This window comes from Camponotus vicinus, unplaced genomic scaffold (genome assembly GCF_025532165.1).
Source record: "Camponotus vicinus isolate PSW18456_S1 unplaced genomic scaffold, iyCamVici1.0 SCAF_5, whole genome shotgun sequence".
Taxonomy (NCBI): domain Eukaryota; kingdom Metazoa; phylum Arthropoda; class Insecta; order Hymenoptera; family Formicidae; genus Camponotus; species Camponotus vicinus.
In genome coordinates, this window is record NW_028141977.1 from 19019703 (window position 1) to 19045362 (window position 25660).

Sequence of the window (25660 nt, forward strand, 5' to 3'; positions counted from 1 at the left end):
AGAAGCGTGGGAAGTTTGCAATTTCAGAATCGGAAATCCAGTCGTTTCGTCGCAGAGTTCGGCTGTTTCTCTCTCTTTCTCTTTCTCTTTCTCTCTCTCTTTCCCTCTCTCCGAAGTTCTTCGTTCAGTCAATGAATTCTCGTTCGAGGCCGCGTGCATAGATCAATGGACACCTACTTCGGTGGGAGACGACGAGATTGCGAAAGTTATTCGCATCTTTGACATTCCGAAAACAACGACCTAGAACGTCGAACAGAACCAATTACAGAAGGTCTGCGCGACTCTTGTTTGATCGATGAAAATCGATATGAGGGGACACAATAAATATTTATCAAATGGTAATTTTATCGATTTAATTTAATTATTGTCTCACATTTTTATCTTTCTTTTGTATCAATGAAGAAAAGAATCGACTCCAAGATATAGTTTTCTAGATACAGAGACCATTTTGGAGAGGATATAAGATGAGAAAATATTTGTACAAAAAAACTAGTATGTTTCGTAACAAGACTTTGAAATCAACTTGAGATGACACTGAAGAAGAAGAGTAGAATGCTGAAAAAGAACGGAGCGGAGAGAAAAATAAAGAAGGAGAAGAGAAAATTAATCGTAATCTCGATCAAAGCTCAATGAACCTCCATCTCATTATAAAATACTCGATACTCACGGGAGGTCGGCTTTCGTTTGAAACGACTCTATCTTCATGTGAAGTCGGACGACCAGATAGCTACGCGGCCATAAATGGATGATCTACGATGTAACGATCTCTTCACTCTCGTCTCGACATCACAATTAGCTTCATAGGTAGACGCAGTTGCAAGCCGAGGAATCGTACAGGGGTGCGAACAGATGTAACGATCAATGTTTGCATTTATTCTCGTTTAAACATATATTTTTAATACATTGAGAACATAAATATAAAATAAATATTTGTACAAAAATAAGAGTAATCATAAAAGCACAAAAACTTCAAATAATCGTACATATAAATAAATATAATGTACACATAGGGAAAATAAATAAAATTATATATAAAATTACCTACAAAAATATATTTAATTAATATACCATAGACATAATAATTATAATATAAATGCTAGAGTGTGAATTTTAATCCACTATACATTTAGCGATAAATGTTTGCTGTCATTTGTGCTCTAACGATCGATATTATTAATTTGTAGCACAAGTTGAAATTTAAAAGAAGAGATCAACATTGTAATATTCTTATTTGTATAAAGTTGCCCGTTGCTCTGTTTTTCAACGAGAGCTGATGATTGCGCGAGCAGATCATTCAGGCATCTCGCGGCTCCCAGGATTACAAGTGAACTGTGTTTTTTTTTGCTATTAAGCCCTATGAGAGGCTTCGTGCGTTCGAGACTCCATTTCCCCAGATTTGTCAGGCGAGCAAGATGGATAGACTTGTCTATGGCACGCTTTTCTCTCGTACTATGGTCTCGAGTTCTTCTCTCGTTGGTCATTCTATGTGCGAGTGTTCGCGTCACAATTGTTCACGTAATGCTCGCCTATTATGAAAGCGATTTTTAATACATTTTTGCAGATCTCATATTTATTTTTTTTCTTTTAATTAAAGTAGCATAAGCGATGTTAAAAATCCAATAATTTTTTAATGTACATATTTTCCATGATACTTCTTTGGAAAGACAAATTATTTACGAAAGACATTTACTTTATTGATCAGTTTTAACATAAAATGATATTGCCATGTTTAATTAATTTAATGATATAAATATTATTGATTGTTGTAAACAAATTTTCTGTAGCGTTGAATATCATATGAAAATGAGCAAGATTTACACAAAAATTCTAATATCTAAAGTAAAAGTTTAAAAAAAAATTTTATTTATATTTTCTCTATATGCATGACATATTTGTACGATTATTATAATTTTTAAAATTTTTACGACTATCGTAATATTCTGTAAGTTTTTGTGCACAAACATTTATTTTGCATATTTATATATTCAAGGCACTTTTAAAATTTCTCTTTCGGATAAACGAGTGTTGATTCTGTAAAATTTCGTTCAAGTTACATAATGAAAAAAGTAGACATGCTCTTGATAATTTTTCCTCCGATAAATTAATTACAATACACCTCTATTTTCAATCGTCAACCACCAGTTGCCTGCTTCGAACGGACTGTTGGACTCTCGTACTGTTGGAAGTGATCTGTTTTGGCCCAGCGAGTAAACGAAAAGCCATGTGGAAGCGATTCTAGTTAATGCATTTTATTCACAATAGCTTTTCCTGACGCGCGAGGAAAAAGCACTGGCGCGCCATTTCGATGCATTGTGCTATCCATTATAGAAAATTTGTGAAAATGCGTGCGCCGCCGCGTTCGCCGGAAAAATGTATCCGCGTCCCCGTGATGGTCTCAGCTGTGTCCAAACTGCTTTCAGCAGGAATCGATATTTCGCGAATGCCTCGCGCGAAAAGTTTTACGGCTGATAGTGCGGCCTTTACAACGCAATGTAGTTTGTCGCGGTATTGCAGCCAAGAGGAAAACGTCGAATACACTTATATTTGGCCGAGAGCCAAAGCACGTGTAAAATATTGCGACATCCATTACGGGGAGGAGTCCTCAGAAAATATAATCGACACACTAGATATGCGAATTGATGTTTGAAGCACTATTCCGCTTCGCCTTCTTATTTTATTTAGCGATATCTATTTTTTTGTAAATAATTTTTCTAATAAGTTATATATTATATTATTATTATTTATTTATATCTAATCTTTGTCTTTCGGCTTAGGATAGACTTCCTGTTCAATACATCAATTTTTGCAGTATATTTATACCAATTTTACAATGTAATTAAATTATAAACTCAGTCTTTATTATTTTAGATCTTTAAAATCTTTAAAATCTTTAAAATCTTTAAAATCTTAAAATTTTAACTTAAAAATTTTAAAACTTGAAAACTTAAAAACTCAAAAACTTAAAACTTAAAAACTCAAAAACTTAAAAACTTAAAAATTTAAAAATTCAAGAGCTCTAAAAACTCAAAAACTTACAAACTTAAAGTCTTTTAACTACATAACTCTATAAATTTCAGTCTCAAATTTCCGCCTGTTTCTCTTTAGTTTGAACTCCTTCTTTTGCGCTTCCTTATGTCTGTCCTTTTCTTCTTTTTCCTGCTTCTTTCTCTTTTCTCGTTCTATCTTTCTCATTATTTCTAATCCTCTACTTTCCTCGCTCAGCAAATCTTCACTTTGTATTTTATCCCTTGTCGCCTCACATTCTTTTAACACATGGGTTAGGTTCCAGTATTGACCTCCTCTTAGTTATGTGTTATATTATTATATTTAATTCCACTATATCGGAAAATTGTTGCGTTGATTTAAAGATTGTGATTATGCGCTTCATTTAATTTCAGAAGAATAATTCATGTTTTTACATTTCTAATAGTTTTAATGGCTACAGTGGCATAATTACAAGGAAAAAATATCGCGCAATGTTTAGCGCGAAAGAGGAAGGAATACTTATATAAATTAAGTAGTGGAAAATGAGTCCGAGATCTTTGCGTCGAAAGGACAGACGGCGACGTTTTGCGGGAATTGTGCCGAGAAAAGCGGGAAATAAGTGACAAAGGCGACGTCTCGGGTTTGCGTTTGCATCATGGAAAAGACAAAGCGGACGGGAAAAGACGACGGGAGAAGAGAAGAAGAACTTGTCCCTCGTTCTTTCCCGGTAAAATTTCAATAAATCCGCGAAGAGGAAAATCTCGGTTGCGCGAGGACGGGAACAAGGTGGCGGAGATCGCGAAGGGATGGAACGAGATGTTGTTTTCGTTTCGAGAGACAAAAATAACGAAGCTATTTAGAGGTAGCGCCGGAATAAAATTATCGCGTGTCGTCCGCACGTGCGAGAGCCATGGCACGAATGGAGCGAGGATGTTTGCACGCGAAGGATTACCCGGCGCGATTCTATACCGGAGAGATACCGGATAAACAGAGGTGGCCGGTGGGGTTTAAACGTGTGGGAACACATCTCGCGGCGGATGCTAAGAAACACAACGCGATGGAGATAGGTGGGTAAACGAGGGAGCCGGAATAAAAAGGCAAAATGTGCGAAAGAACACTACCTGCTAGTGTCCAAAAATACGCCGCGTCCTCCTTTAAATTTTTTCTTTGAGTTATAATTAACCAATTCCCCTCTGAGGACTTATTTCTGCAGGAAATTCACCGTAAAATCTCTCAACTTTTACCATCGAAATTTTCTTCTACTATTTTTTTAATTATAATTAAAATACTTATCTTAAAATGAAATATGCATTCATGTAAATATATACAAATATTTGTATATTTCTTTTCCTCTTTTTTGTATTGCATATTTTATATTTTTATTGTTTTCGTAAAAATATAAAAAATCTTCTTTGATGTATGTGTGTCATGTAAATATGAATAAAGTTAAATGTATTCGAGAAATGCAGAAGCAATTAAAATAGTAGCGAGTTAGTTTATAAGCTTAAATATGTCTTTAAGAAATTTCTTTTGGCATAAGATATGTACGCAGTTTATTTTTTTAATTAATGATGTATATTTCTTTATTATTTGTACATTAATAGTCTTCTATTTAAAAAATTATTTATTTAATATAAAATATAATATTGCAAAAAATATAATATTGACAAAAAATATAATATTGCATCCGTTAACTGTAGCCATGTATAATATATGGTATCAAATAAAATAAAATTAACTCAAAGAAATAAAAATAAAATAAAATAAAATAAAAATCAAATAAAATAAAAATAACTAAAAAAAATTTAATTCAAATTTTTTTTAAAAAAGGACGCATCGTATTTTCATCATCGTTTAATATCATGCATAATTTTTGCACGTATACACATAAATGTGCTATTTAAAAGATAATAATCAAATTGTGCACTGCAGGATTAATATTGTATAATGTTGCACTTTTTGTCGCCCGAGAAGTTTGCTAATTACTCTTAAGATTCTTGACTCGCGATAAAAGTGGGTGTCAAGGCGACTGTGCAGAAGCTGTCGAGATTGGAACTCTTTGTGTTGCGCTTTTACGAAAACTTTCCGTTGATAGTCCGTGCAATCTATGTAACTTGACGAAATAAAGAGACTGCGGAGGAATGAGAGGGAAAGAGGCTAACGATTCAATGCATAATTACGATATAGTTTGATATTATATAAACGATACAAAATATTAAAGGGGGAAATAATCTTGCACGAATCTAATACAAATATGCTTCTTAAGTTCTTCAGACGTCAATTAATCTTCCCAATTAAAAGTGAATATTTAATTACATTATTTCGAAAAGTGAAATCATTCAGGACATTATGAATTATCCGATCAAACGGATGCGTTAGAAGTGAAATTTTTCGTAAAATATTCGCCAATTAACGGTAAATCGAATGTAAGGCAAGAAAGGGAGAGGAAAGCGAAGGAGGTGAGGAATAAGAGACGCGGAGGAAACGACGATGGAGGAGAAGGAGGAGAAGGACAAGGAGGAAGAGGAGGAGGAGGAGGAGGAGAAGATGAGCGGTAGTAGGAGAAGGATAAGGAAGAATAAGACGGAAAAAAGAAGAAGAGTAGGAAGAGAGACGATGGAGAAGAGAGCCGGGCACGAGAAGCGAAAGAGAGGCGTGCGTGCGAGAGAAGAGGAGCGGGGTGAGGTGGCGAGGTGGTCCGAGTTGGGTAAGGTGAGGGCTCCTATACGGATAAGTACCACTCACTTCATTGATTCGTGCGTACGCCCGCACGTCTGTCAGTCCATCCTCACTCACTCGATCTTCGCTCACTCGTCCGGCCCGGTTGCCGCGGATACTCGTGTTGCACCGAGAGTATACGGCCGATACAGACACCGTCAAATCTCGCCGTCGTCGCCGCCAGCGACTTTAGAGGTCTCGAGGTCGCAGGTGCAACCAACGCGTGACCTCTGGTGCGGAGATCTGGGAGGGTCATCACTCGCGTCTCTCACGGCACGGTATCGGGTTCTGATTTGTCGATTGTCCCGATCCCCCTACGGGCGCCGTAGGGCCTCGCCTCGGCGATGATCAGTGCGTGCCCGGACCCTTCACAGTACCGGAGAACGCGGAGCTCGATCGGCGCCGGGACCAAGAAGATGACCTTGGGGCGCGTCGTTAGAATCTCGGTGGTCCTCGTGCTGCCGCCGTTGCTGCTGCTCGTCGCGGATGAATCGCGGGCGCAGGCTTATCCCCGCGAGATCAAGCCAGGTGAGCGGTGCGGTGATGGGTTGCATGCTTTTAACTCGTTAGAGACCCCATTAGCGATTCCAGTCGCCATGAGTTTTCCCGTTCGAATCAGATTATCATCTTCGTGTAAGTATGAATTTAAATGTGAATATTTCAAACGAAGCTTTTACCAGATTCACTTTTGATTATGTTGTAATGAAAAATAATTATTGCGATACTGTGGACGCGAACATTTTAAATTATCAAAGCTATCGTAAATGAAGAATATAAAGAGATATATATGTTAATTATAAATGCAATGCAATCTTGAAATATTTTTGAAAATAACGAAAAGTATTTTTAGCGGCGATTTGAAATATATATTTTATGCAAATTATGCAAATGTAACGACATACATTTGATACAACAAAATTTGCATTACACTTTACCATCATCGCGTTGGATGTTATCATTATGCATGTCTATAAATCTTATAATGATCCTATAGGTATTATATCTTAAAAAATCATGAGTCTCAAGCGATACTTTTTCCCATGTGTCGTGAGAACATCTATCTTAACGACCATTGTTTTCGATCGAGAGATCTATGGATCATCTTTTGCGCAACTATAGGGCTAGAGTTAATACACGATGAGCACCGACTTTTGGAGCATCGAATTACGATTAATTTTACTTTAATTTTATATAACAATATTAATAAAATTTATGCATTCAACTATTCTGACAATAATTTATATAATGATCCATTTTTAATTGTCTATCTGTTTTTAATTTCATAAAGAGATACATTTATTTAATTAGTTGTCATTGTTTTCTTAAAAATGTTTAATTCACAACATTTCTTTTTATCATATTAAAATATGCATGCACCATTCCAGTATTTAAGAAATCTTTCGATTTAATTACGTCCTTCATTTACCTTTAAAATAAGAACATTCTAAATTGCATGGCCTTCATTTTCGTCGCGTGGCTTTGATTAATCGTACCACCAGAGTGAGTGGACGGATTTTCCTGGATTCTCATTCGGTCGCGGCCGCCCGGCCGGATTTCCATCCTTGTTCGGCTTTTTCCTGCCTTACATCTATTATCTCGCGTCACTTTAGCGGTCTCGGAACTCGTTCCCTTTCTCTTTAGAGCCGACCTTCCACCGTGAAAAAAGGAAACCTCTGCAGTAACATTATGTATGTCTCTTGCTTAATTACTGCCAAGAAAAAGAAACTTTTCTGTTTATCACAAAAATTTAATTATATTACGTAAAGTAATAAAAATGTTTTTCCTGTTAAATTTTCTTTCAATTTGTATGTGTATGTAAATGCACTAATATTAAAATATATAAAAAGAATCTTTTTTTAAGTTTTATAATTTTTTAGAAAAAATGTATTAGATCCTAAGAATTATACATATATAGCTTAATATATGTCGTTTAATTTAAAATGCCAGATTATAAAATCTTTTTAACAATTTCAGGAAACTTATATATATTTGACTTCTGACAACTGATAAATATTTTTTAAATTATTTTATATATCAAATGTACATATATATGCATAATTATATATTATAGATAATATATTATAGATCACTAATATAAATGAAACAATCAATTTTGATTGTTTCTATTAGAATATCTCGATTACTCGAAATTTTTCCCAAATTGTTTTCGTTTATTCAATTCAATTTTGCTCGTATTTTTTCTTCCTTCTCTTTCTTTTCCTCACTCTCAGATCATTTAAGTGATTTTTTTCCCACTTACTTTCTGTCGAATGGATCTTACATGGATGTCCAGGCTTGACTGGTTCTATATATCATCCCTCTTAGAAAATTCCACGCCCTTCGCCGACATGACCTCGTGCCAGATCCTTGATATCTTGCGCAAGAATTTCTTGGCAAAATGAAACAGTATTGATGCAATGCCATTACTGAGTTGTGCCAAAATGTTTGGCTCATCTTGCGCCATGACGGAGGAGAATCTTTAAACGATCTTTAGTTGCGAGCGTCTGCCATCCCGATGAAAATCGTTCGTTAGACTGCACATTGTAGCAAGTTCCGTGCATTAGCCTTTCCCTACGCATTTATTATCACGCTGACAGGTCTCACAATTTTTCAATTAAATTGATATGTTACATATGCAAAAAATAATAAAATTGTATAATACCATCATGTCGTTTATTAAAACTCGATAAGAAGAAATATAAAATATTTTTTAAATGTTTGCAAGCATATATATTGAAAATATATCTCGTATATATTTCGATATTTTCTTTCGCCCGTATGTCATTTACATTCTTATTATTTAAAAAGCAAATTTTCAGAGAAAATGCATTACAATCATAATCAAATGTAATGATGTTTCATTGATATGTGATACGCAACTGAAGCGAAAAAACATGAAAATATATTAGTCGATAAAAATGTCTTAATAGACCGCGTATATTCGTAAGCAATTAACGGATAATGGAAAATTTTTATATAAGCAGCCAATGTAATGTCTGAGACAAGGGATTTGATAGAAGGAACCACTATTGTTCAACAAGAGAAATATGACAGTATCGTAAGAGTGAATAGAGGGCCAATGAATAAGGTAGCAGTAGCAAAAGCCACAATCTTAAAACGGCGATCCATCACCCGGGGGAAACTATGCGAGCTATCGAACGTCACGTTTGTGTGCGTTTCGCGATCGCCCGTTAAACGATAAATCTCTCGAGAGACATCAACGAAGGATCATCGAGAGAGCGCAGTCGACTAACTCGATCCGGCACTCGCGGCGACACACGTGAGTATGTAACCGATTGTAATGTGTTGTAATACAACATGTAGCCATTTGTCACGAGCCAATTGAAAAGATAACTCCAATCGGTGGCGATGGCGCCTCTCAGTTTTCCCATCCCGTCCGAGCCCTCGGAAATAAAGACGCGATGCTGCAGTTTCATCGTTGTCATTGTTAAATTACATCCCGCTGGCAACTCTTGGCTGCCGCACTTCGATATGAGGACTGTCCTGCTTTATTGGATGTCGCATATGCGACCAAGCACCTGCTCTAATATCTCGTCCTTTCTCTCTCTCTTTCATCTCATACCGAAGCGGATACATGCTGTCGCGTTCGATGAAGTTACTGGCCGGAAGCGTGAACGGATGGATTTACGTCATCAGTTATTACGTATCGCGTTGGCCAGGTTCGAGAGGAGCCAGATTGCGCTCGAGAAAATTAATTTTCCTTTCTGGAAAAATAACGCGTGTAAGCAAGAATATTTTTCGCAGGTGCTAATAATAGTCACACAATGTAAGTCGCGCGCTCGTAATGATTGCCCGTGAAGCGATAATTCTTTATATTCGCGCGATGAAAGAACATTCCGATCTTATTGTTACGAGAGCTTCTTTGTCTTAAAATATAATTATCGCGAAAGAAACTTATTCAATGCCTATCGAGAGATGAAAGGGATAAGTCGTAATATTCTACTCGCATAATTTTATTCGCCTTGAGGCATCCAATCTCGCCGCAGGAATGCATTTACATGTGCAAGGTACATCGACACGCTGGGAAATAGCATCGGGGGAGTATCAAAAGGAGCTTCGCAATTTCCCCCGTATTTAATCCGACGCAGTAATTATACCGCTACCGATGCGACGCTGCGCGAACCGTAGATGCTGATACATAAATAACGAAAAACATTAAGATAAATAACGTTTCGATCCCACGACGGCGACACGCAATGTGATTGCGTGATAAATTACATGTGGCAATGGTCGCGATCGCGAATGAATCTGCGGAGAAATTTCAGTAAAATAACAGCGATTCAATTATCCGGCTTTTTGTTTATTATCTTTTCCAAGTATGCATCGTCAGTCTTTCATTGTTTCCAATTAAATATCTTAAAATATTATCAACTATTGCAAGTGTACTCCAAAATATATATCTTGTATGGTATTATCTTATCTAAAAAGAGAAAATTGAAAGAATGAAAAATTTTATTCATAATTATTTTATATAATTTTTTATTTATAATTTTTTTATATAATTTTTTATATAATTTATATATAATTTTAATTCATAATTATTTTATAATTATTTTATATGCCGTCACCTTTCAGCGCGTGACCGCTGATTTTTAGCTTCGAATAATAAATACTTGGAAATTAAGTACTCGAGAAAGAAGCTTAATTCCTGAAAACCTATTCACGTTCCCATGCTAATAACTCGAAAATGATTGATGCCGCAGTATTTTCGTTACGAGAAAATCAACTCCGATATCGTCGAAGAATCTATCATGAAAGATTGATGTGCGTTGGGGGCCACGCTGTACATTTTTCTCGATATGCCTTTCATATCGGAAGGCCGCCACAAAAGTCTCGCGTCATTGGCAACATCGTCGATCCCGATGTTCGTCGTAAACCCGGGTAATTTCCTCGTGCCCGGTATGCGCTCTCCCGATGTCCACCCTAATTACCCCTACTGAGAAAACATAATAATGTCGGCTGATCGACTTGGAAAAACTAGTACAAAGTTGTCGTGCTTCCCGGTGAACGCTCGTCGTATCGTCCGACGAGCTCTCGTGCACAGGGGCGGACTTTACGACAGATTATTATCGGGGAAAATTTGTAAAATCTCTTGTATATTTATAAGAATTCGCGCGGATGTTCTACGAAGAAAAGAAAAAAATGATGAGACAAAATATTTTTCGATAAGAAAAGAAATTACGTTAGATATTTTTAGGCGCACTTAACACAAATCAAGATATAATCTAAGATTGAAATAATTTCAAGTAATTTCGGATGTCATGTATAAAGGTACAAAGAAATTTATTATTCAAATAATACGAAACGCATCAGCGTGCAAAACATTTTCTCACGTCTATAATATTGGGGATAATTAAAAGGTTTCCAAAATATACCAACCCCTTGAGCTGTTGGGATTTTCCTAGAATTTCGATTAACTCTAGGCAACTCCACCCATGTTTGTGCGGCGAATGAGTTTCTTCTGGTTCATATCTGACTAAATGTTGGCAGCTGCCATAGGCATCGATGGTCGAGTGCTCACCTCCGCTATTCGCATCCGGTAATGTTTGGTAGCAGCTTGCCGGGTTACTTCAAGGAGTAATTGCCCGTAATTGCGCGTCCCAAGGTGTAATGCACTTTGAGTTATTACTTGTCATGGCTGCTGCTGCTGCTGCTATGAGAAGTGAGGTGATTGAACTATCGTAGCGAAGCAACAAGCAGTTATTGCGGCGAGTTACAAACGTGCAAACTGCGACAAATTGAAATCACGGAATGTAAAATTGACATACACAATAATTTTTCGATTAATGCAAAATCTGAAGTCATCGAACGAACGTAAAATTGACGCGCACATTCGACGTATATAAAAAGCATAAACGCGGGATGAATACAATTTTGATAGTATTCATCCTTTGATGAATATAATAAATAAAGTGAATTAAAAAAAATTGACTACGATGGAATTTATCGGATTTTTTTTTCTTTGCGAAGTATGATTTAAAAATTAATTAAATACACAGATCGCATGTTGGATTTTAAAACAAATATATGAGTCTTTGTAAAGAAGAGCGTGTCGCAATTATTAATTATAAAGATCGATTGTTGAATATATTAGCATCAAATCGATATCATTTATTATTTTATATGCTTTAGATTATATTTTCATTTTCGTGTTTTATAGCAAGAGTTAATCTTCTCTATGTAAATGAAGAAGCAAAAATTACATAACCGTATGCCGTAATACAAGCATAATTAATATTGTTATAACACACTGTATCACATTTTCGTGAAAATAATGATGCTCGCGCGCATAGTGCATTGAAGCTAAAATTAATGAAAATTCGTGATGATATTGTTTGGATTAGCGATACATTATGCCACATTGTGCTCGCTGCTTTGTGTTTTTTGTATAGCGGAGGCATCATCTCTACTGCAATTTTCGTAATATGCATTGACAACAGGTGGGAAAGCTCCGCTGATCGCTTTGAGAGATTACTTTGTTGAAACCTTCCGATAAAAAATGATAAAAATGCATTCTTTTTAACGAGAATTTGTATTATTTTTCGGCGGAAAAATCCGGGATTTGAAATTTCGTCACACGTAACATTGTCGTTCTTTCGTCATTTTATTCGCGTGAGACAAACATGCGATGCGTTATTGTAACGGAATCTCTCCCCAACGGGATTCAATGAAAATTCATAACAATCTTGCATCGATGTTATTGAAATTACTGCGTACTTTTTTTCCCCTATCTCTCTTTCTCTCTCTCCCTTCCCTCGTATCTCTCTGCGACTTTTTTCCGATGAAAAGAATACGTTTTCCTCGACACCGGTGCAACGGTAGAATGGAAATGTTAGAATCACGTTAGTGGAAATTTTACGGTACGCCTTCGAGGAAGAGTGTATATAACGTCGAGTGAATATTCATAAAGTCTTCGCTTACATTGTTTACCCGGCTCATTGTGATGGAGAGAATTCCGCGACGGTTGCCTAACCTTTCGCTCGCAGGATCGGAATTTTTGTTCAATATTCATAATGACTTAATAGAGACGACACTATTTTTTCATGGCGAGGAAAATTGTGTAATTTCTACAGTAAGCGTAGGCTATGAATTTATTTGTGCAATTCTAGTTGTTATGCAATTGCAAAATTACACATTTTCCACTTTTCTATCTCTCTTTTTTTTATCATTATTATTATTATTAATTTGTGTCCATAATAATAGAATAATCTTATAAGTAATACATAAGTATAATAGACAATAGAATATAATTTATACACACTTTTCGTAGTTTTATCTATTTATTTTTATTTATTAATTATTTATTATATATTCATTTATTATTTAAATCATTTTTGCTCTAAAAATATAAATGAAAATTTTTCCATTTAACTTCTTTGATATTGTATAATTTTAATCGTAATATTATAATGTGATGATAATATACATTATTTATATACAACATATTAAGTAACTCTGCGTAATAATGCAATACATGTAGAGCACGTACATAAAATATCGTTGTCACCTGCCTAGTGCGTTAATACGGACAAATAGTTTTACTGTTCTTGTTAATGTCTCTTCTTTGAAGAATACAGTTTAATAGGTTAAATCAATCAATCTAGGACGCACGTGTAAAGAATTTATTTATATTTAATTTGACATTATCGAAGCGCGTTGCAAGTCAACGAAACTCGACATGAAACAATCTCTATTTGAAAACTTTAAGACGTTTAAGTTTAATAAGTTGACGTCATTAGCTGGAATCATTCTGAGTAATTCGCGCGAGTAATGACGAAACTAATCTTCATCGCGAAACTGTGCAAGGGGAATTATTCTTGTTACTCGAGATAATTTGTAACGGCGGTTCTTTTAGATACGCGTGCAAATAGAACACAACCATCTATCGCACATCCGTACACGTACGAAGACACGCATAAGTACATGTACGCGATATATACGCAGTGTATACGTAATTCAGAATTTTCGTGAGAAGCCCGAGGAGAGAGTATAATCCTTACACAGTAACTGTTAATGCCTACCGTAAATTGTGCGCGCACACAAAAAGATAGACGGCGTCTAACATGCAAATGACTGTGTTCTTCGAAACTTAACTAGGTGTTAATTTGGTATTCACGATGCGTAGATGGAACACTCGGCGAAACGCCTCGGTATGAAGGATCCGCGCTCGCATTAAGTTGCAATTATCCTTATAAGTGTTGGTCGCTGTCTGTGTTCATTAAGAACGCGCGGTGCAGTATCTAACTAAAGCTAACTGCATCGAAGCTAAATTTAAATTTATTTAATTTTAAAATATTTAATTTATTTTTTTTTAATATATTTATACATTTTTTTAACGTGAAATTATAGGATTATTCATTATAATATAATGGTTGCACGATTTTTTTATCCGATTAAAATTTATTCCCGAAATTTCGAGGAATCTGATCCCTTTTAAAAAAACACATCCGGTCGGTTCGGGATACCCTGTTGAGATATAAATCCGTGCGGTGTATCGCGCACGTACGTCGGCCGATTGTTTATCTCGGCGTGTCGTTTTCGTGGGTCACCAACTCGGACGAAGATTTCTTTCCGGCTTTATCTTCTGCCGGACGGCGGTTACGGCTTCGTGAATAGTCACGGGACATCCACAGGATGGCCGTCGTATAATTTCAAAGACCTTAAGGCTGACCTGAGTCAACAAGTCGTGGCATTCGTGGAACGTGGGAAGCAGAATGCGCCTGTAGACACAGATACGCCGGGCTGAAATACTTTGCTTGGAATATTTCGAGACCCATCTGCGCGCTTCTCCTCCACAATACCGTCATTATTCGCTCTTTCCCTTTATGATATATTATGCAAGGTATTCCGATCGATTTTAGATCGAGATCGTTCAAGATGGGAGCGATTAAGATACGATATTAATAAATGAAGCAATTTAAATATCGGATTTAATCCGATTTATATTTCAAAAAGCATTTATAAAAGAGAGAGAGAGAGAGAGAGAAGCTAAATATATTACTTTTCAAAATCGATGAAATATTAGTTTTAATATCGTGCCATTATTTGCTTAAAATATATAAGTTTTAAGAAGTATGTTTAAGCAAATCTACAGTTTCATATTTCACTTTTTTTTCTTTGTAATTGTGTTAAAAAGTGGATATATATAATTTATATATATATTTAATTTCCAAAGATTTTTTTCGGTCATCCTTTAATCGACATGTATATCGCGACACAACACATATTCGAAGTATTACAATATTTCATGACAAAGAATGTTTTTTTACGATGGAAAGATTAGATAGAAATAGATAGATCCAATAGAGAAAATAATTAAAATAACTTAATTACGGAAGGACACTCAAATGACGCTTAGCGTTTGCAACAAATATCAGGAATATCAGGATCGTTTGCGATTTTTGCGGGTGGTAAATTCAAAGCTGGTCGGTTAATGAAGAAATAAAGAGGCAGTTATGAGACGCTACTTAGGGGACTATGGCAGATTCCGCACGGTCGCGGTAGTTAAAAAGATCGGCAAGAACTCTATTAAGGTCGATTAGAAAAATGTTTAACTACTTTAGAAACGCTTAAACCGCCGCACGAACTTTCCCACTTCGTGTCGCTCGGCTACGCTGATAATCCTGACATTAACATGTAATTAAGGCGGGCGAAAAAAAGGACGAGAACGGCGGGGGTTTGGTATTATAGGGAGGAGAGAAAGAAAGTTCAACTCCGTCGAAGCGAGGCTCTCGATCGCCGATCGTTTGTTATGCCGCCTGGAGTTCGAAACGGAAGGAAGTTTGGCCTCGCGAGTCCCATTTACCGGCTTGAAAATTATAGTTGCTTCGCCCGTAACGAGTGATGCCTGTGCTCGGTTAATCCATCAACCCTGTTTTTACTATCGATTGTTGTATACAACTGTTGTATACAACTAGCGCTCCACAATACCTAGAATTATCCTTGTAGCGGGTCCCTATAATGCGATAAACCAATGAGAAATGTTTTAATTATTCCTATAAAAAATGTACAATATAAATGTATTATACATATATTTTTTACGGAAATAATTAAAACATTTCTCATATGAAGTATAAGACATTTCTCATATGAAATATAAAACGTTTCTCATTAGGAATATATATAATTATTCTTACAAGAAAAAATATACAATATAATTTAAAATGATTACACTTTTTCAGTACGTCTTAATTAATAAATTACTAGTTTTAAAAAATTTTTAATAGATGTTTCCATTACACTTGAACATTTAAGATTTTAAATATCTGCATTATATCTGTCCTTCTTTTTGTTTTCTATTTTCCACGATTTGTAGAATATAAAATTCATGTTTTATAGTCTAATAATTAAATAAATTTCATATTTAATTAATAACAATAATTATTAAATAATTATTATTAATTGAATAAATTTTGTTTTGTGAGATTACGATATTAATTTATTACGAATAATTCCATTCATAATAAATTAATAAGCGATATTGTAATTATGGTCCACGAATATATTCCCGTAGCTGAAAATAAGATTATAAGATTGATGGGAATCTCGAAAACGGTGTTGCCGCAGCAATTCGCGAAGATATAAAAGGCACGAACAACAAATGTGTCAGGGTTGAATGAAACCTTTCTCGAGCATCCCGTCTGCCCGAAATCGCCCATCGCGAACGGCACAATGCGAATTTAACCGCGAATATGGATGCAATATTCTGTTGCAAGCAGTTATTCAGGTCCCGCGTCACGTGTTGGTATAAAGCGTCTAATTATTCGTCGCATGAATAATTCACCTTGCAACTTAACCGAGGTCGAAGATTGTTCAATGAGAAAGAAGAAAGCCGAAGGGAGACTTCCTAGCCAGACGAAGGGAAGAGAGAACGAGAGAGCTACTATTAGCTGCTCCGTTACACGGCAATGTGAAAAATTAACGGCCTCGCCGACGAGTTTCCGTTCTTTCTCCCGCATGTCCCGTCATTCGTTCTGTCATTCTTCCGAAGTACTGTTTCTCTTTTATTTTCTCTCTTTTTTTTCTCTCTCTGTCTATTTTTTTATAAGTGCTATGCGACAGATGCACGTGTGTTTTCATGAAATGCGAAACCTGTCATACGACAACGGAAGAAAAAAGCACCAGTGGCGAAAATTGGAAATAAAAATGCGTCATCTGAGAAACGTATTGACAGACGGGAATATTTTGCGAAATATTTTCTTTTGGTATCAGAGATAAAATAATTCCAGATATATTTGATGAATAATGCGAATAATTAATTTATATGGTTATAAATTATTAATTGACGTATAATTGGCTGATTATGACAATATAAGTCTCTTTTAATTAATTTAATATTGCATATGGATTCGCGAGATAATAATTCAAACGCATTAATACAAATAATAATAAGGAAAGATATATGAAAGAGCGATATTTTAGCTTGTTAAACTTAGAAATCGAACATTCGAAATGGAAAGGATTTCTTCATGTATTGACGATATTATCATGGTAGAGAAAAATTCTCAATAGTTATCATTTATAAGATAATATTAATTCAACGGGAAGACAGAGAGATCACATCGAAAATCATAAGCAAAGTTTCGCGAGAGCGCGATTAATTATTAATTACGAATTTACAATTAAATCACGTTGAACGATCGAGAGACGGTGGGTTTTTTTCGTTCGCCGGCGTGATTCATTCAGTGATAGCGGAACCATTTTCAGGGGGGTCGTCACAGACGCACGAACACGATCACGCGGTCCCCCCATCCGCGGCTGAGTCTGCCTCGTCCAGGTGTGCAGGTGAAGCTGATGTGCCGTGGGGTCACTCATTTATCATTGCATAAGATTCAGAACCTGTTCCGGTCCATTCATCGCCGCTCGCTCGTATATACCTTCGAAAGTGACTCGTGGGACGGGCTATGAGAGATGTAGCTACGTACGTACGCAATGGCGTAAGTGCGAATGTACATTTGCTCGTCGCAAAATGATTTTTTTGTCTATTCGCGATTATAACGAACGTTGAAATGGATTTTATTTTTCAAAAACGAAAGATAATTGTTTTATCGAAAGATAAATGCAATGATCGAATTTAGTCAAGAGCTTGAAAGGGATATTGGTTCATAATTTATTACTCATCGTTATAAAAAGTTTGCATTTGCATAATACTACCTTATATTTCATTATCTATAGATACGAAGTATAATAAAAGATTTGATAAATATACTGATCAAGGCAATAAGAAATTTCTTTTCTTCTTAACAATTTTTATTAATATAATTTCTAATACTTAATTAAATGATTAATTAAACAAAATGATGAAATAATCGCTTGAAATTGATTGAGCTATGATTGTACTTGTTTTGCGATATCGATAGCATATTTAAATATTTTGCGATACACACATGAGCGCAATATATATATATATATCACCGCTGTGACTGTGGTAAATAGTTGCAATTCCTGTTTGGATTGTGACAAGTTATTCGTTAACCGCAGGACCAGCCTCGAAGACCAACGTTGTCCCATGGTTGTCTCGATCATTTAATAATGTCAGCGAATAATTTAAATGCTATAATGTAATTTCTAAAACCCATGTCTCTCTATATAAATAATAAAAATGTAAAATCGTATATTTTAAATTGGCTATAACATATGTCAATATGTTGTATTGTGACATTTATAGTTTCAATACATACAAATATTGTAAGGAACTCTTTAGACAATCTATACTAATTTATGCTAAAATTCAAGACGAGAATTTTATTTATGAATTTTATGTATTGTGTAATGTAAAGGAAACATTTAAATACATAAAATACATACAAATCAAAATATACATATATCAGGATGTACATAATATATTTAATATATGTACATCCTGATATGTGACGCATAAAATTATAAGTAGAATTCTGTTTTGAATTTTATCATGAGTTATTATTTAATGAGGTTTTAAAAAGATTAGTTATTATTTAATGTGGTTTTAAAAAGATATTAATAAAAGAATGATGAGATATAATCATCAAATATGACAGTATTGAAAATTCATGTGTTTTATTAATTTAGTTATTGATTTGCAGGAGATAGTTAATAATATAATTCTTGTTGTATTATGTACGCAATAATTTAAATTTACAAACATATTTAAATATCAAAATGTGACTTTTATAATTATATAAATGTTAACAAAGTAATATATAAATGTAAATTTAAGTGCATTTATATTTATAAAACAATCATGCATGACGCCAGTAAAAGTCATGTGTCCCCTTTAATTCTTTCGAAACGAACGATATTATTTCGTATGTATGCGTTATTTTCATCCAATTTTACCCGAAGAAGTATAGAACAAAAAATCATGCCCTCATGATCTACATATACCTATTGGCGATCTTTTCCATTTCTCCGATCAATGAAACAAAAGAAACGGAGTAATATCTCATCTCACGGATCGCAACAAAGATGCAAGTATCAATAGACTACCTTTATCTCGCGAAGATGATAATGACAGAAGTTTGCAATTTAAATTTTATATTCTCCTTTCAGCATTTTCAAAATAATACTCGAATTTGTAATTAAAATTCTTATTCAGATCCGATCTCTATTTATTTCACTACCTTAAATTCAATTTTTAAAATCAAATAATAGAATTAATCTTTGAATATAAAAAAAGACTAAATAGAAAATTTATGGAAAAAGTTATTTTTTAATTAACCTTGCCTTTTACAATTATGTAGTATTTTATCAAAAGAGACTGGAAATAAATTATAAGGAATAATTCACAGATATGAGTAAAGCAGTAAGCTTAAACATTCTCTTTTATTTTTCATAGTAACACGTGGTTACACTCATAGCCTAAAACGATACGTCTTGCCTACGTTATCTTTGAAATTTGTCTTGTACACGCATCTGTTTTGATTAAGGATGCTTCATCGTCGTTCTGGCGACGGACGATTTGTCACTGTCACGTGTTTATTCGCAGTGACAGATGCATTTCGCAAGAAATTTTACAAATTTTTCTATTACTTGAATTAAATATTTCTATCTCCTTTGTTTCTAAGATTGATATGTTAATAGAAATTGTTCTCAAAAATTAGTACACATACATAAGCTAAGCTCTTAGAAATATCTTCCTCACTTTTAGAAATCACTTTCTCAATTTCTCAAAAAGGAATAAAAATTCAAGAGAAAGCAAAAAAAAATAGACACAACTCTATAAAAAAAATATTTTTTAAACTACACATAAATTATGTGTATATAAGTCTTCTAATTTTAATTTCGTTGAATATTCTTGATTATTGCACAGAAACAGAATTCAGTTCGAATATAGTTAACAATAGTCTGGCGAATGCAATGCAAACATTTTAAAAGCCGATTTACGTGCCTCGTAGTCGTTCGTAACACATTTTAAGCTTTGAGATGCAGGCAGCAAGTCAACAAAGTCGGCGATGCTTGAGAACTCGGAAACGTGAACATTAATCCTTAATGTTCACAATTCTATGAAGGAATCTCCTTTCTATGCGATCAGAATTTTTGCAAAGTTGGTCACATAAATTATAAGTTACTATCTGCATTCATGTAATTATATATATAATCAATATTCACAAAACAACGACACAGTATATTTTTTCTTCAAGACATGTATTTAAATTCACGTTTTTCGTTTATAAATATATGTTATTAATAAATATTTCGATTATTTTACATTATTTTGTTAATATTCCGCAAACTTATCAATTTTTATTTTAACATTTTTCATGAATTTATTTTCATTAATTTAGAGTGTGTTTCTTACATATTTGGGGGGGGGAGCCGAAATATTTAAATTATGATATTAAAAATTATTATTTCGCACAGATATGCTCGAAAGAACAGACGGAGAAAGAAGAAGAGCGAAAGAGATACAAAGATCTCGAATTAAATTGTGGTAACGGGCAATACAATTTCATCGCAGAGGTGGATCGTTCATTCGTTTATTCGCGTGTAACATATCGCGGATTCGTTAATTATAGGTTGCCCTCTTACTTAACTACTCGAAAGCCCTCTCGCCGTCGTTCAACGTTTTCCAACGGTAAGAATCTCGGTATCCGGTTACCAGGTGGCTTTAAGCAGAGTCAAAAGTCGTGGGTAGGCCGCGACTCACCTCTCCTCTCTTCCTGGCCCGATCTTTTTCTTCCTGCTCGGTCCACCGCCTTTCGCCTTTTCGTCCTGTCAGACAATCTCCTCGGCTTCCTATAAGGCCAAGGTCTTTTATCAGGGAGGTCGTGCCGTCGAAAGTAAAGAAAAAAAAAGTATCGCCGCTGGTATATCCCTCCTCGAATCGCTATTTGCGATCGTGACTCAACAGCATAATTGCTTTCGGGAGAACTTTGGCATTTGTAAATTTTTGCACACATCGATTTCTTTTTCAAATATATCATTGTGTTTTCCGAGATAGAATTATTTTAGCGAAAACGAACTTTGCTTGATTAAACCGGGCAATAATGTGTCCTGTTTGTTTCAAAATGTTTAAAAGAATATTTTTATTTGAAAAATGATACAATTTTTATTATTTTCTAAAGAAAGAGAGGGACAACAAAAAATACATTATCTATCTTTTTCTATCATTTTTCCAATATTATAGATTAATATTATGATTGTATAAAATCTTCTAAAAAATAATATTTATAAAATCAGTTTTTAATTGAGATATGCGTTCTCTTTTTTCTATCTGTATATTTTTAAAATAAATAATGGGTATCTCTCTTTTTCGCTTTCTCTTTCTCTCTCAGCAATAGATTTAAAAAAAGAGCCAACACATGCAAAACACAACAAACTAAATTTAAATGTCTATGTAGTAACTTGAAGAGTAAACATATCATGTAATATTTTTTTATGAAGCAAACAGCTTACGATGACTCAATTGATTATTGCTTAATTTTATTTCTATACATGTCATATAGAATTATTTAATATATTAACTTAAATTATTATATTTATTTTTATAACTAAAATTATTATATTAACTTAATATATTATTAACTTAAATTAATTTTAAATAAAATACATAGACATTTGATATACATAACACATTATTTTCTTATATATCTAGGCAAAAGAAGAATTCGAATGCCACATTTAGTATTACATTATATTCTAATACGCACACACACATACACAGCCTTATGTATATATGCCATTTTCTGCAGGTGTTCCATATTTGTCGTTATTAAAACATGTGGCATCCGCTTTAAAGAATCTCGGGGAGCTGCGCGGTTATTAATTGGACGCGATCACGCGATATTTGCTCGCGATACGTCGACCCACCGCGAATTTATCGTCATGCACGAGCTGATTTATCAGGGAGGACCCGATTTATCAGTGTGTCCCAGGCACGGGCCCGAATGGAGATCGACACGATTCAGAAACCGATTGGCCAATTTCACTCGCGCGACATTCCGAAAGAACGGGATTGCGAGTGCAGCGATGCACTCTGTTTGCAATACACGATGGATTCGTACACTCTATGTCAATTTATATTTTAACCGTATTTAGTCGTCTATCAAGACAAGTTATTTAAAATGTCGATATTAAATCATTTATAGCCGGTAAGCTTTATCCAATTGTCAAAATATGAAACTGAGAAAAATATCGAGAGCTTTGATGGTTTTATGCATTTTATATCTTAATTCCTGTTTTTATAATTTTTAATCTTATATTTTTATTATTTAATATAACAAGTGATAAAAGAATTAATGAAAATTAAGTTGTAATATTAACAATTAATTAATTATTATTTTACATTTAATAATTGTATTTTGTATTCATTATTTCGGCTTGAAAATATGAAATGTTTATTTGCGCGTAAACGATAGCAAAGCAATATTCGATGAGTAAATATGACAGGCCGCGATCGATAACTCGTTATTCTTTACATCAAGACATCTCTGTCTCGCGAGATAATAAAGTTGTCGCTAAAAATATTGTTCTCACATTCTCATCATGACTTATATTTGAAAAGTTGTTTTCGCCAACAGATTCGCCTTTTCGACAGAAACGAAGTATTTGAGAGGCTATCAGCTTTCGTTTCGATCACAGTTGCTTACTCATGGCGAATAGTCGCCTCTGAATCGCGCTTTCCGAGGAGAGGTTCAACAAATAAATAAATGTCCGGCCGGTTGAGGCAAACAAAAGCTGCCGCGCAAGCACATCAAGTGTGCTTACGTTTGCTACGATTCTCAAGAACAACGAATCCGATAAAACTGCTGTCATTACTTCCGGCAGATATCGACGGTCTTTGTCAAATATATGCAATAAATTCTTGAGTTATTGATATTTTTCTTCAAATAACGAATAAATCACCTTTATGATGAAACTTCACCTGTTATCATAATTTAATTCGAATTTTTCTCTTTTGCTTTTTTTCTCTCTCTTTTATCCTTCCACATCTGTGTGAAATAATAATTTCCGATATCATAATTGAAGTATTTCGGGTTTAAATATATATGAGAAGCATGCCTTGTACACTTTTAGAATAATATATGACGAATAAATATGTGAAGCATGCGTAATTATTGCTTAACTTCGAGTAAAGAAAGGGGAGAAAATTTAATCTTAAATATCGACCTGTTGACTATTGGATGGAATTTTAAAGCGCAAGTTTGAGTCTGAATTTCAAGCTCGAAATGAATTAAATTATTCGGGACTGGAGGTATATTTGAATAGTTAAACCCGTTCAAATTTTGATTTTCATGCAATACATTCCCTATATATTCCCTATTACAAATATGAAGAACAAATAAAAGTTACTTTGCAATGAATACTATTTTTATTTAAAAGTTTTCTTTAATAATCCCAACATTCGAACAATTAAATTTTCGTTTCGATCCAAGATCAGTCATACTATTTATTCGAATCCTTTGAATTTTGCCTGAGTGAAACAAAGATTATCCTGTACGGCAGTAGCCTCCACGACGTTCGCCAATTCTTCTTTCGCCTACGTTCGCTGCTTACTGTGGATCGAAGTGCGTGCATGTAATGGTTACGTTACGACTTATGTTATTCCATCGGGGGATGTAGAACCGGGCAAGAAGGGTCATGGGTAGAGAAAGAGAAAGAGAAAGATATGGATTTGGAGGAAGGAGGGAAAGGAGATGTAAGGCCAGAGTTCGCTCCATTCATACCGTCGCACGTACATACGTGATCGGTCGGCAGCGCATCATTGCACTTGGCAGTGAGTGCAGAAAGAGAGAGAGAAAGGAAAAGAGAGAGAGAGAGAGAGAAACGGAGAGAGATACAATGAGATGCCTCGATGCAGTGACCCTCACGATTTTCTCTCGCGCGCTCGGAAATAGACGAATCTCTCTTTCTGCTTGAAAGTGCAATCGGCTAAATACATTTTTTTACGCTATTTACAGGAGATTGTAAGATGTTGAAAACATGAGTTTTAATAAAAATAATTTCACACACACAATACACTTTTAATATTAAAGTCTCTTGTATGAGTTTTAAATTGTGTCTAAAAATATAAATTGTGTGGATTATGAGAAAATACATATAAGTATGACATATTCGTAATTTAGTGAAAAATACAAAAAGATTAACACGAGGAATATATGTATGAAGAGAGGGATTTCTATTTTTTAATTCTTTTGCAACTTGTGAATTACAGAGACTAAGAAAAAAAGTGTGAGAAAGAAGCCTAACTGGAAGAATAAATTATAGGCATTATGAGAAAATATATATGAATATGATAAAGATTCCTAATTTAATAAACAAATGTGAAAGAAAGAATTGAGAGGATAAATTATAAGAATTATGAGAAAATAAATATATAAATATAACAAAGCACAGTTTAATAAATCGGCTCGAAAAAATTAACACATGAAATATAATATTAAAAGGAAGGGGTTTCTATTTTTTTTAAATGTAAATTATAGAAACTAAGAGGAATCAAATATATAAAAGAGATGATTGACGAATCATTTTTATACATGCGTTTCCAAAAATTCATTTCGGTGCTTATTTCTCGTACTTTCAACTCGGATTGAAAGTGATTTTCCATTAGCAGAAAATAGGATAATAACGGCTAATGACGTGCGCGCTAATGCACGTACATGTCAACTTGTATTTCAACGAATGTCATGATACACATCACGATACATGCGCTAATTAATCTGCAGAAACACTCTCATACGAGGGCGGCTTACAGTCGCTTCGACGACGCGCGTTTTCTCTCACGTTCGCCTAGAAGTGTCCGTAACAAAATCTCGGCGCTGCAGTATCTCCTTGCCCAATGTAGCGGGATTAAAATCCTCTCGGAGAAGCGTCCTTCTCGCTGCTTCGACGACGAGGACTTCCGGTTTTGCGCCATTAACTAACTTGGCTTGTTTCTCCGCCTGGTGCGGGCTTCTGCTGGCCAAGCCTGGAGTATCCTTTACTGCCGTACTTACGTTCCCGGGACTAATGACGGCTCCAACATTGCGCACGCTGCATCCATCCGCATTACGATCCTCGAGAATGCAACGAGAGGGTTAAAGACATAAGCGAGAGGATAGAGGAGCCGGTTATTAGGCACGTTCTTTGACGCATTCACGATGCATCAATCTAACGGCGAAATAATGGCAGAGGCGGAGATTAAAGGCCTCCAAAATTAATTATTGACAGTTTATCCAATTATAGAACGTTCTACTGTGATTTTTTTTTATATGTGAGAAAAACGTTATTTTTAATAAAATTATCTTTGAATAAAAAAACCTTTTTATATTAAAGAGAAAATTTCTTACACTTTTGAACGAACGCGCGTCACACAATAAACTATAGAGTAAAAAAATGATAATTGACAGGCCGCGTATTGAAATCGATCTTTTGAGAAAATTGAGCTTTCGGATACCATTACGATAATTTGACATTCCCGTGAAATACGCGATATACACAGCGATTACGTGATACAAGAACGTGCTTTGATATATAA

General features: G+C 34.7%; 1 protein-coding gene across 1 annotated transcript in view; it reads left to right on the plus strand.

The window, feature by feature from the left end:
- The first annotated feature begins 5532 nt into the window (after positions 1 to 5532).
- LOC145972330 (uncharacterized) overlaps positions 5533 to 25660 on the plus strand; it is a 38192-nt gene continuing 18064 nt past the window's right edge. Inside the window, exon 1 of the mRNA XM_083100873.1 lies at positions 5533 to 6231. Coding sequence (XP_082956999.1) covers positions 6048 to 6231 — 184 coding nt within the window. The 5' untranslated portion in view covers positions 5533 to 6047. The remainder of the gene's footprint in view (positions 6232 to 25660) is intronic.